The 14,291-nt window shown below is 40.5% G+C and overlaps 1 protein-coding gene, 1 long non-coding RNA gene and 1 pseudogene across 29 annotated transcripts in view; 1 reads left to right on the plus strand and 2 right to left on the minus strand.

Annotated features, from left to right (window-relative positions):
• The window catches only part of LOC148969395 (uncharacterized), a 154,976-nt gene that overhangs the window by 38,422 nt on the left and 102,263 nt on the right, over positions 1-14,291 (plus strand). The window lies entirely within an intron of this gene.
• The window catches only part of LOC120482043 (protocadherin gamma-C5), an 84,975-nt gene that overhangs the window by 20,079 nt on the left and 50,605 nt on the right, over positions 1-14,291 (minus strand). For 2 of the 28 annotated variants that reach the window (XM_089126213.1, XM_089126212.1), the window contains exon 1: positions 11,966-14,187. The exons of 23 other annotated variants lie outside the window; for them this stretch is intronic. In XM_089126213.1, coding sequence (XP_088982339.1) covers positions 11,966-14,059 — 2,094 coding nt within the window. In that variant the 5' untranslated portion in view covers positions 14,060-14,187. Of the gene's footprint in view, positions 1-4,882; positions 7,513-8,337; positions 10,969-11,965; positions 14,188-14,291 lie in introns of those variants that run through there. 3 more of the 28 variants (XM_089126202.1, XM_089126203.1, XM_089126208.1) reach the window with 3 other exon arrangements.
• On the minus strand, positions 1,259-4,090 carry LOC148969397 (protocadherin gamma-C5 pseudogene; annotated as a pseudogene).

Here is a 14,291-nt window from a genome sequence, read left to right on the forward strand (position 1 = left end):
CTAGAAGGGCAAATGTTGTTACATGCAAAAATAAATAATTAAATAAATAAATAATAATATTAATATAATAATAATAATAAAAAACTTTAAAAATCGTTAAAGTGACAAGATGAGCAGATGAGCATAACAGAGAAGAGCAATTAATTTTTTCTTAAACTAAAGTGTTACATAATTATTACAGCAAATTCTATTTTTTTATTTTCTTGTTTGTTTGTAATAAATTATCAACTATGTCTTCCAAACATGAAGTAGCATCTAAAACTGCGCAGCATCATATTGTTACGGGAGCTATCCAGGGAAAAGTGCTGAACACACAATTCAAAACCTTCGCCATTATCTCCGAGAGTTTGTTTTGATATCATTATGAACCGTCACTGAGAGGCCATACACAACATTCTTACAATGACGGGCATCAGCTCTCGATCCCCAAAAAGAGAAATGCGTCGGGCATTAATATATCAAGATTACGCATTTAACCTGTACCATTATGAGACATGCACGCATATCGTTTTAAAATGCGATTTAATTTTTCCAGACTGCCACGTTTTAAGAAACTTATTAATGTCTTGATATTTAAAAAAAAAAAAAAATTCTCCACGTTTTCTCTTGGTACCACAAAAAATATCCTTTTTTAAAAAATACTAGCTTACTGACCTCTCTCCAAAATGGATTTGCTCAATTAAACCAACGATATTTGTGCCCACCCCCCACCCACACACCTGGTGCGTTTTCATGGGGACTTTTCATGGACATGAAAAAAAAAAAAAAACATCAATTAAGAGTTATAAGTTGTTTTCCTCATGGGGAACAAAAAAATGTCCCCACAAGTACAAGGATTTCGGATATTGCCATCTTTGTGGTAACATTTTGCCCCCATAATAGGGTTCACAAGACCGCCAACATACACAATCAAGCATGAGCTGTATTTATGCACAACGCATTCTCACCCCAAGGCGTCACCTTTGACCATGCTTCAATATTTGACGTTTTAGGCGCCCTTTAGCGTCACTTACATGACGCGATCCTACGGCGTCATCTAACTGACGCTAAAGGAAAGCGTCAGTTAGATGACGCGGTTAGGTTTAGGTGTGGGGTGGGGGTAGGGTACACGCGATCCTAGGGCGTCATCTAACTGACGCTAAAGGGCGCCTAAAGCGTCAGATATTGAAGCATGTCCAAATGCTTCCCAAGGCGTCAGTTAGGTGACGCCTTGGGAGTGAGAATGGGCTGTTATGCACTGTTTATAAGAATAAAATAATCACATAAAATATATATTTATGCTGACGTAATTAATAATTCTGCGTCTCACCTGTTGGCTCTCGAACGTCCACGCGCTGTCTGGTAATGACGCATCAAGCACGTTTAGCGTGTCTGTAAAGTTTGTGGTGCTGCTGGGCTTAACGAGGGTAAGATCACTGAATTCTGACATTGGAGAGAGATAGGATCCAAAGGACTGACTCTGAGACATCATGTCTCCTCCCAGAACCTCCACATACTTAATGGGCCCGTCAGTGTTGAGCTGGATCTGCAGGTTTCTGTTGGGGTTCTTGTATCCAGAATCAGTTCGCCTGATACAGCAGCTTGAGCCGCCTCTACTGCCTCGTGCACATTTCACCAGTAAGATGAAGAACGTCATCAGACACAACAAGGACACAGAAGCCAAAGAGATAATCAGATATAAAGTAATTTTACCGCTTTTCTTTTTGGGCTCGATAGTTTTCTCTCTATAGTCTGAGATGGGCTCATGAAACCCGTCCTCTATCAGTATATCCACTGTGACTGTGGTGGACTGGATCGGTTCTCCATTATCCTTTATCTCTATCATCAGTCTCTGAGAGGGATCATCCTGCTCTGAAACAGCGCGTTTAGTCCTCACCTCTCCCGTGTGTAAATTCACACTGAACAGTGACGCGTCCGTGGCCTCCGCGAGCCTGTAGAAGAGCCAGGCGTTATGACCCGAGTCCGCGTCCACTGCTGTTACCTTAGTGACGAGATGTCCTGCTTTAGCAGAACGGGGCATCCTCTGATTAGGGACAGACCCCATGGATGTGGACGGGTAAATGACAGCAGGAGCGTTATCGTTCCGGTCCAGAATAAACACATGAACAGTGGCGTTACTGCTCAGAGATGGAGATCCATGATCTTTAGCCTGAACTACGATACTTATTAGTTTAATTTTCTCATAATCAAATGAGCTCATGGTGTAAATAGTACCGTTCTCAGAGTTGAGATAAAAATAAGATGATGCTGGAACGTGATTAGAACTTAAATCCAAAATCGAGTAAGTGAGTAGAGCGTTTTTATTCTGGTCAATATCAGATGCAGACACATAAAACAATGAAGTGCCTGCAAGATTGTTTTCTTTAATGTAAACGTTATATGAGGTCTGTGAGAATACTGGAGGGTTGTCATTTACATCAAGAACTTTAATATATATAGTCTTCACAGTTTTTAATGGTGGGACACCAGAGTCTATGGCCAGTATTTCTACACTATATTCTGAATGAACCTCGCGGTCAAGAAATGAGTCAGTTATCAAAGAATAATAATTATGGGACGGTTTTAATTTAAACGGAACATCCGGGGAGACAATTAGCTCGACTTTACCATTATTACCGGAGTCCAAATCTTTGACGGTAATCAGAGCCACCACAGTTCCCACCGTTGCATTTTCAGGTACAGGGCTCGGTAAAGATGTCAGAATAATCTCTGGGGGGTTGTCATTCTCATCTATGATATCAATCTGAACCGATGACTGTCCCTCGAGCTCTGGATTCCCTTTGTCTTTAGCACATACATCAAATGTATATGATTTGGTAGTCTCGTAATCTAATTTTTCAGTTACTGTTATTTCGCCGGTTTCAGCGTTCACAGTAAACGCATTTCTTACAAGTTCAGGCGTGTGCGCAGAGAATGAATATTGTATCTCACCATTAGGACCTTCATCCAAATCTGTTGCTTTTATTTTGATCACACTTGAACCAACAACGGCGCTTTCTAGAACAGATGCTTTATATGCAGAAACTTCAAATGTCGGTTCGTTATCATTAAAATCTTGAACAATGATTTGCAGTAAAGATGTGCCAGATTTTACCGGATTACCGCCATCCAGAGCTGTTAATATTAGCTTGTGAACTGACTGTTTCTCTCTATCTAATGAGTTATCAAGCACTAGCTCTGGTATTTGTCTTCCGTTTTTAAGTGTCTTTAAGTTTAAACGGAAGAAGTTGTTATTGCTCAGAGAATAAGTCTTTAGGCTATTGCTGCCAACATCGAGGTCCTCGGCAATTTCAAGGGGAAATCGAGTGCCTGGAGCAGTCAGTTCAGATATGTATAATTCGCCATTTTTATTGTGAAAGTTTGGTGCATTGTCGTTAATGTCTTGTATTTCTATCTCTACGTTATGCATCTGTAATGGATTCTCAATAACGATCTGCAGTGGCATCAGACAACTGGCGCTTTGTCCACAAAGCGTTTCTCTGTCTATTCTGCCATTTACTACCAGATCACCCTTCCCTGAATCCACATTGAAATACTGTCTATTTGATTCAGATGCTATCCGCAACTTACGATCGGCGATATCTGAGATGTCAAAACCAAGATCCTTCGCGATATTCCCAACGATAGATCCTTCCTTTAACTCTTCAGGTATTGTGTAGCGAATCTGAGCTCCAACTGTATTCCACAATAGAGAGAAAGCGAACAGCCAAAGCGCTGCCCATTTCCACCCTCTGATCCTCCTGTGCCTCATTTCTCTGTTGCGCTTGATATTCCCATCAACAAATCTTGATCTTATATCCATAGAAAAACAGAATGCTGTTCTCCATTTTCAAACAATTACGTTTATTCAACGCATCCTCGTTGTGGTGATCAGCCTCATAAAGCGCTCATGTTTCCTCTCGCTCTACAGCTCATCATTGTACTCCTCTGGTTGGGGGAGGGAGTAGATCCCTTTGTACTGTCTAAAGCACGATTGGTACAGAGCTCAACGCTCACTCATCCAATAAATGCTCTGCGGTTTCTTAAAGGCATAACCAGCCCTCTGTGATGCTGCGGCATCTAGTGGAGAGTTGTGCTAGAAAATATCCAATGCAGCTTATCTCAGAGTTATTTCGTAGGTAGATGAGCAAATGTTATTGTACGCAAAACATCATGAAAGTGGGTGCACTGCACATTTGAGCATAACAGCTAGGGAAGAGCTAGAGTAATTTAGCTGTTCTTTAAAATTGTGGTGAATAATTGAGACATTTTATTTGTTCATTTATGTTTTTGTTTTTTTAACTTTTATTTTATTATTATTATAATTTTGTAAACAAATGATGCAACAATGTCTTCCAAACCAGCATAAAACTGTCATGTCGTTATGGGAGCTGTCCAGTCCAAAGTGCTGAACACACAAAAACAAAACAAAAAAAAAACTTCGACATTATCTCAGTTTCATATATATATATATATATATATATATATATATATATATATATATATATATATATATATCATAATACTGATCCTCATCTCTGTCATGGTTATGCTCAAATAAACCAAGTAGCTTTGAGCTTTGAACCAAGTAGCTTTTTGTTGTGGTTTTATGGGTCCATTAACCTACCCATCATCACAGAAAACGTTCTGCATTTTACATTTCAAATAAACACAATCGTTGTCCTCATAGGGACCAAAGACACAACGGATATCGGATATTGCCATCTTTGTGGGGACATTTTGTCCCCATAATGTTGTTTACAAGGCCACAAACGCACACACATCCGCTCGCACACCATGTGTAGGCCTATATCTTAAAAATGTCTTTTTGCACTGTTTAAAATAACAAAAACACATAAAAATATATATCGATGCTGAGGTAATTAATAATTCTGCGTCTCACCTGTTGACTCTCGAACGTCCATGCGCTGTCTGGTAATGACGCATCAAGCACGTTTAGCGTGTCTGTAAAGTTTGTGGTGCTGCTGGGCTTAACGAGAGTTAGATCACTGAATTCTGACATTGGAGAGAGATAGGAACCAAAAGACTGACTCTGAGACATCATGTCTCCTCCCAGAACCTCCACATACTTAATTGGCCCGTCAGTGTTGAGCTGGATCTGCAGGTTTCTGTTGGGGTTCTTGTATCCAGAATCAGTTCGCCTGATACAGCAGCTTGAGCCACCTCTACTACCTCGCGCACATTTCACCAGTAAGATGAAGAACGTCATCAGACACAACAAGGACACAGCGGCTAAAGAGATGATCAGGTATAAAGTAATTTTACCGCTTTTCTTGTTGGGCTCGATAGTTTTCTCTCTATAGTCTGAGATGGGCTCATGAAACCCGTCCTCTATCAGTATATCCACTGTGACTGTGGTGGACTGGATCGGTTCTCCATTATCCTTTATCTCTATCATCAGTCTCTGAGAGGGGTCATCCTGCTCTGAAACAGCGCGTTTAGTTCTCACCTCTCCCGTGTGTAAATTCACACTGAACAGTGACGCGTCCGTGGCCTCCGCGAGCCTGTAGAAAAGCCAGGCGTTATGACCCGAGTCCGCATCCACTGCTGTTACTTTAGTGACGAGATGTCCTGCTTTAGCAGAACGGGGCATCCTCTGATTAGGCACAGACCCCATGGATGTGGATGGGTAAATGACAGCAGGAGCGTTATCGTTCCGGTCCAGAATAAACACATGAACAGTGACGTTACTGCTCAGAGATGGAGAGCCATGATCTTTAGCTTGAACTAGAACACTGAACAATTTTGTTTTCTCATAATCAAATGAGCTCATGCTGTAAATAGTTCCGTTCTCAGAGTTGATATAAAAATAAGATGATGCTGGAACGTGATTTGAGCTTAAATCTAGAATTGAGTAACTCAGTATTGCGTTCTTATCTTGGTCAATATCAGACGCAGATACTGAAAACAATGAAGCACCTGGTGGGCTATTTTCCTTTATATACACTGTGTACGAGGTCTGTGAGAATACGGGAGGGTTGTCATTCACATCAAGTATTTTTACATTTAAAGTTTTCCTAGATTTTAAAGATGGTGCACCAGAATCTTTTGCTTCTAATTCTATGTCATATTCTGCATTAGCTTCGCGGTCCAAGAGTGAGTCAGTTACCAAAGAGTAGTGATTGTCAAATGCTGGTTTTAGTTTAAAAGGAAAACGAGAGGAGATGGTAAGATTTACTTTCCCGTTATTACCAGAATCTAAGTCTTTTACGTTGATTAAAGCTACAACTGTACCGACTGATGCATTCTCTGACACTGGGCTAGGTAAAGATGTCAAAATGATTTCGGGAATATTGTCATTCTCATCAATGATGTCCAGCCTCACTGAAGAATGGCCCTCCTGTTCTGGGCTCCCTTTGTCTTTAGCGCAGACATCAAACGTGTATAATTTTGTCAACTCGTAATCTAGTTTTCCAATCACTGTAATATCTCCGGTTTCAACATTGATACTGAAAATATTTCTCACGTGATCTGGTGTATGTGCACCGAAAAAATACTGTATTTCGCCATTAAGACCCTCATCTAAGTCAGTGGCTTTTACAGTTAAGACGCTTGAACCAAGTGTCGTACTCTCCTGCACAGATGCTTTATATTGCGATTGTTCAAATTTTGGCTCATTGTCATTAATATCTTGAACGATTACTTGTATCATAATAGTTCCAGATTTGACAGGATCGCCACCGTCTAAAGCTGTTAAAATGAGCTTATGCACAGACTGTTTCTCTCGGTCAAGTGGTTTATCAATTATTAACTCTGGTACTTTCTTACCATCTTCCAGTGTTTTCACATTTAAACGAAAGAAAGCGTTATTACTCAAAGTATAGGATTTGAGACTATTGCTACCGACATCTAAATCCTCGGCACTTTCAAATGGAAATTTTGCGCCCACAGCAACCGATTCCCCTATTTTCAAAACATTATCTTTTGTATGAAAATTCGGTGCATTGTCATTTATATCTTGTATCTCTATATTCACACGATATAACTGCAATGGATTTTCTATAACCAGTTGTAACGGCATCAGACAACTGGCGCTTTGTCCACAGAGCGCCTCTCGGTCTATTCTACCATTGACCATCAGCTCACCATTCCTTGTATCCACGCTAAAATATTGCGTACTAGAATCAGAGGCTATCCGTAACTTACGATTAGCGATGTCTGAAATGTCCAGACCAATGTCCTTTGCAATGTTTCCAACAACAGACCCTTCTTTTAGTTCCTCCGGTATAGTATAGCGAATTTGAGCTCCAATTGTATTCCACAACAGAGGGAAAACAAACAGCCAACGCGCTGCCTGTTTCCACACTCGGATGCTTCTCATTTCCACGATGCTTTGAATCTTTCCATCAATGAGTGCTTCGCATATATCCAGAAAAACACGTCGATTTCCTTCTTTTATTAAGATCGCAAATCCATTTCGATCGAGGGGTCGGTTTTGTAGTGATCAGCGTCATAACCGCGAGTGCATTCTCCTTCAGCTCATATCACTCATTGTAGCCCTCTCCTGCTAAGGGAGGGAGTAGATCCCTTTGTGTAGTCTCGCATCTTATTGGCACTGAGCTCAATGCGCTGCTGTCCAATAGAGGACAGAGTCTCTCTTAAAGGGGAACATGCTCATTTCCCCCTAGAACTGAATTGTTACAAAATGGGGGGAAAAAACAACAACAACTAAAAGGTGTAGGCTACTTGCATTTATACGACTGGACAAAATATTGTCTTTACATGTAAAATAGTATCAAATGGAATTTTGATGGTATGTTTACACAAGAAGCAAATTTTAACTCTTTTTATGTGGAAAGTGTCTTCTTGCATACAACCACAAAATGATGCTGCGAAAAAAAGAAGACATTGAACAAAAAGTAATAAAACTAAATTCAATCGAGTGATATCTCCAAATTAACTAGCTGAAGTCATATTAACAACCAGTTAAAATGTATTCTATTTGGGGAAACTAGGAAACTATCAACGTTATGAGCGTGTCGCTGTCCACAGCTGCGGTTCTGAAATGTGCTCAATGAATTGTTCTCAGCACCCTTTAACCCACACAAAGCATACGCACTTAAAATACACAGGCTGTTTTTACACACAGACCCCCCCCCCCCACACACACACATATATATATATATATATATATATATATAATATATATATATATATATATATATATATATATATATATATATATATATATATATATATATATATATATATATATATATATATATATATATATATATAAAATGAATGAACTCGCAAAACACACAATGCGATTTTAGAGACATATTTGTTTTTAGATATGACAGCTCTGAATGTAGCAAAAGTTTTATTTTGTCTCACCTGTTGGCTCTCGAACGTCCACGCGCTGTCTGGTAGTGACGCATCAAGCACGTTTAGCGTGTCTGTAAAGTTTGTGGTGCTGCTGGGCTTAACGAGGGTGAGATCACTGAATTCTGACATTGGAGAGAGATAGGAGCCAAAGGACTGACTCTGAGACATCATGTCTCCTCCCAGAACCTCCACATACTTAATGGGCCCGTCAGTGTTGAGCTGGATCTGCAGGTTTCTGTTGGGGTTCTTGTATCCAGAATCAGTTCGCCTTATACAGCAGCTTGAACTTCCGATGCTACTTCTAACGCACTTCACAATCAACGTGAACAATGTCAACACAGATAAAATTGATACGGTGCCTAAAGAGATGATCAAGTATAAAGTTATTTTGCCGCTTTTCTTGTTGGGCTCGATAGTTTTTTCACGAAAGTCTGAGATGGGTTCATGAACCCCGTCCTCTATCAGTATATCCACTGTGACTGTGGTGGACTGGATCGGTTCTCCATTGTCCTTTATCTCTATCATCAGTCTCTGAGAGGGGTCATCCTGCTCTGAAACAGCGCGTTTAGTCCTCACCTCTCCCGTGTGTAAATTCACACTGAACAGTGACGCGTCCGTGGCCTCCGCGAGCCTGTAGAAGAGCCAGGCGTTATGACCCGAGTCCGCGTCCACTGCTGTTACCTTAGTGACGAGATGTCCTGCTTTAGCAGAACGGGGCATCCTCTGATGAGGGACAGACCCCATGGATGTGGACGGGTAAATGACCGCAGGAGCGTTATCGTTCCGGTCCAGAATAAACACATGAACAGTAGCGTTACTGCTCAGAGATGGAGAGCCATGATCTTTGGCAAGCACTATCATATGAAAGACCTTGATTTTCTCATAGTCAAAAGAGTGCATGCTAAAAATACTACCGTTTTCTGAGTTTATGTATACATATGAAGAGACCGGTACGTCTCGAGCATTATTGTCGAGAACTGAATAGACAATTTCGGCATTTTCTCCCGTATCCAGATCTGATGCTGTCACTGATGCTAAAATTGATCCCGGGGCACTGTTTTCTTTAATATAAACCGAGTACACGCGTTCAGAGAAAACAGGAGGATTATCATTGACATCTAATATATTTACTGTAATGAGTTTGCTAGATATCAGTGGAGGTGATCCAGAGTCTGACGCTTTAAGCTCAATATCATATCTAGGAAAATTTTCCCGATCTAACTGTGAATCTGTCACTAGTGCGTAATGGTTCGAAAATGTTGGCTTTAATTTAAAAGGGTTGCCTGGTGACATGCGAAGTGTTACGTTTCCGTTTACGCCTGAATCCAAATCTTTAACATTTATCAATGCTACCATAGTCCCAACGGGCGCATCTTCTCGAACAGGTTTAGGTGAGGAGGTGATTGTGATCTCAGGTGCATTATCATTCACATCTAAAACATTCACCTGGACTGAACAAAGCCCCTCCATTGCAAGTGGCCCTTTGTCTCTGGCCCGAATGTCAATTTTATATGAGGTGCTGATTTCATAATCAAGATTCTTGGAAACGACTAATTCGCCTGTCACAGGATTAATAGCAAACACATTTTGAATTATTTCAGGTGTATGCGCCGCAAACGAATACTCAACCTCGCCGTTTATACCATCATCCAAGTCAATAGCTTTTACTGTAAGTATCATTGTACCCGGGACTGTGCTCTCCGTTACTTTAACTTCATATAAGTCGTGTTCAAATATTGGAGCATTATCATTTGCATCAAGAATATTTACAGTAATCTGGGTGGTCCCTGACCTCACTGGATCACCTCCATCAATACCTGTCAAAATGAGATGGTGCACAGCATTTTTCTCTCTATCTACAGATCTCTCTAAAACTATTTCTGGGACTTTTGTTCCGTCTTTTTCGTTTTTTATGTGCATAACAAAATGTTCATTTTTATTAAGCGCATATGTGCGCAAGGAGTTCGTTCCAACGTCAGGATCTTGAGCAGGTTCCAGTCGAAACCTCGCTCCAGTTGGCGTTGACTCTGCTACCTCAATTGTGTTTATTTCCGACAAGAATATTGGAGAGTTGTCGTTAATATCTTGAATGTCCACTTCGACTCGATAAAACTGAAGAGGATCCTCGATTATGACTTGTAATGGTAACACACAGCTCGCGCTTTGTCCGCACAGGGTTTCTCTGTCTATTACTTCATTAACAAGCAGCTCGCCGTTCCGCAAATTCAGACTGAAATATTGCTTACCAGACTCAGATGTTATCCGTAATTTACGATTAGATATTTCAGATACATCCAAACCGAGATCTTTAGCTACATTTCCAACAATGGATCCCTCCTTCAGCTCCTCCGGTATTGTATAACGAAGCTGTGCGTCTGTCTCGCTCCACAAAACAGCGAAACACAACAGCCACAGCGCCCGCCAGAACAAAATTCTCCTTTGTATTTGAGTCCTCATTTCCAAACACGATAAATTATCGTTGAAACCAGTATCCTGACATACATCTTACGCGTGTAAGCCGTCAAAAAATATAATGTGACATTTTAAAATGTATAGAACTCCAAGCTATATTCCGTTGTGAAATTCATTGCAGCGAGTGCAGTGCATTTTGTCTCAGGTCTGTGCGTAATGGTTTTCAGCATTATGTCAGAGGGAGGGAGTAGATCCCTTTGTGCAGTGCGGTCCCACTATTGGACGAGGGCTCACCAGTCACAACACGAATCCGTCTTAAAGAGGCAGAGCAAAGCCACACGCAACACCCATACAGATGATATCCAGGTTTTGTTTAGCTCACTTTACGTGGAAACGACGACTGTTTCCAATGACTTGTTTTAGCAATTACAGATAATTAGAATATTTAGAAATAAACATGCAAAACATAAATCTGTATTTAAAAAAATAAGAAAAATGAGCATTTACTTGTAGATTTAGGTTTAGCAGGCAGAATGATGATACATATTTCATTTTTAATAGCACAAATTGTAAAATTATTTGCCCCACTATGGGTAAAATGCCCTCTTATAGGGTCAATTGAGACTTCTGTGAAAATTTAAAACATTTAGAAAGCATATTAATGTACCTGCAGTTCCCTGATTTACAAACACCAAACTGATATTTATAAATGATCACTATTTTCCAGAGACACAAAATTAGTTAAATTGACCTCAAAACCTGGCCTGTTTTTAAAATCTCACAAATGGATATATCCGATGAAATGACAAAAAGAGCGTTGCCATGTATTAAACGTGTTGATATGATATGTTGTACCAACACTATCTCACGACCAATTCGTACGAATTCGGTTGTACATCTATGGCCAAGAGTAAAAAAATAAAGTGTAGCGTGGGTCATCTTGCCCAACAATAGATGCTGCAGAAAACGTCGGTGCTCAAACATGCAACACACGTATGCAAAAGTATGAGAGCAGAGATAAGTTCAAACACTGTATTTTTATCGGCGCTATAAAAACTACACAGCTCCAGTAATCAGTTTTGATGTAAAACTGTGTTACTTTGTGATTATAAAAGTGGTTATAATAGGGTTTTCACATAATGAAATCTATAACGCCATATAATATAAATCTTTATTCATAAAACATAATATTCAAAATATAATATAAACAATTTAACGCGCTCACCTGTTGACTCTCGAACGTCCACGCGCTGTCTGGTAATGACGCATCAAGCACGTTTAGCGTGTCTGTAAAGTTTGTGGTGCTGCTGGGCTTAACGAGGGTGAGATCACTGAATTCTGACATTGGAGAGAGATAGGAGCCAAAGGACTGACTCTGAGACATCATGTCTCCTCCCAGAACCTCCACATACTTAATGGGTCCGTCAGTGTTGAGCTGGATCTGCAGGTTTCTGTTGGGGTTCTTGTATCCAGATTCAGTTCGCCTGATACAGCAGCTTGAACCACCTCTACTGCCTCGCGCACATTTCACCAGTAAGATGAAAAACGTCATCAGACACAACAAGGACACGGAAGCCAAAGAGATGATCAGATATAAAGCAATTTTACCGCTTTTCTTGTTGGGCTCGATCGTTTTCTCTCTATAGTCTGAGATGGGTTCATGAAACCCGTCCTCTATCAGTATATCCACTGTGACTGTGGTGGACTGAATCGGTTCTCCATTATCCTTTATCTCTATCATCAGTCTCTGAGAGGGGTCATCCTGCTCTGAAACAGCGCGTTTAGTCCTCACCTCTCCCGTGTGTAAATTCACACTGAACAGTGACGCGTCCGTGGCCTCCGCGAGCCTGTAGAAAAGCCAGGCGTTATGACCCGAGTCCGCGTCCACTGCTGTTACTTTAGTGACGAGATGTCCTGCTTTAGCAGAACGGGGCATCCTCTGATGAGGAACAGACCCCATGGATGTGGACGGGTAAATGACAGCAGGAGCGTTATCGTTATGGTCCAGAATAAACACATGAACAGTGGCGTTACTGCTCAGAGATGGAGAGCCATGATCTTTAGCTTGAACGAGGATCTGAAACACTTTGATTTTCTCGTAGTCAAATGACTGCATGCTAAATATGCTGCCGTTTTCTGAGTTTATGTAAATGTAAGAAGATGCAGGCACATCCTGAACTTTAGAATCTAAAACAGAGTAGGAGATTTTTGCATTTTCGCCCAAGTCCGGGTCATAGGCGGAGACTGAGCACAATATTGAGTCACGAGCTCTGTTTTCTTTAGCGTAAACCGTATAGGACTTCTCAGAAAACATCGGAGGGTTGTCATTTACGTCTGAAATGCCGATTGTGACTGTTTTCCCTCTAGATAGCGGTGGGGAACCTGCATCAACAGCGTTTAATTCAATGTTATATTCAGAGTAAGTTTCTCTATCTAGAGGACCGTCAGTAACTAGTGCGTAATGATTGGAAACGGTAGGGCTCAATCTAAACGGTGTCCCGGGAGCCAACGAAAGTTTTACTTTCCCGTTCTCTCCTAAATCTGCATCTTTTGTACTAATTAATGAAACTACGGTGCCATTTGAGGAATTCTCAGGAATCGGGCTTGAGAGTGAAGTTATAATTATCTCAGGTGCGTTGTCATTTACGTCATTTACCTTTATCTTTACACTGCAGTGGCCTTCCATTTGAGGATTTCCTTTGTCCTTTGCAACTATATCAAATTTATGTAAGCTTGCTTTTTCATTGTCAAGTTGTCCTTTAACTGTGATGGCCCCAGTTTGTTGGTTAATATTAAACAATTCTGTATCGGATGTTTGGTCTGAAAAAAAATATTCAATCTCTCCATTTAACCCTTCATCTAAATCTATAGCCTTGACTCTTAAAATTTCTTTATGGATTATTTCGTTTTCATCAACAACAGTTTCATAGAAAGGCTTTTCAAATTCAGGAGCATTGTCATTATTATCCAAAACTACAACAGTGATCTCACATGTGCCCGTGCGCACTGGATTGCCTCCGTCAGCTGCCGTTAATATTAGCTTATGAACTGCCTGTTTTTCTCGGTCAAGAGGTAGCTTGAGCATTAGTTCTGGAATTTTGACCGCATCCTGAGTTTTCACGTTTAAAACAAAATGATCATTTATACTCAGACTGTATGATTTTAAAGAATTAGACTGTACATCTGAGTCAATAGCGCTCTCTAAGAGGAATTTTGCTCCTGAATTAATAGATTCTGGAATGTTCAGTGAACGCTCATTAGATTTAAAATGGGGCGTGTTGTCATTGATATCTTGTACTTCAATCTCGACTCGATGCATCTGAAGAGGATTTTCTAAAACGGCTTGAAGAGGCAAAACACACGGGACATTGTATCCACATAAACCCTCTCTATCAATTCTCTCGTTCACAATAAGATCACCTTTTTCCAAATCCAACGCAAAATACTGCTTACCAGTCTCAGATGCAATTTGTAGTTTACGATCTATGATCTTAGAACCATCCAAACCTAGATCTTTAGCGATATTTCCGACCACAGATCCTTCTCTTAGC

Source organism: Pimephales promelas, chromosome 23, assembly GCF_988280905.1.
Source record: "Pimephales promelas chromosome 23, fPimPro1.hap1.1, whole genome shotgun sequence".
In the NCBI taxonomy this organism is placed as follows: Eukaryota; Metazoa; Chordata; class Actinopteri; order Cypriniformes; family Leuciscidae; genus Pimephales; species Pimephales promelas.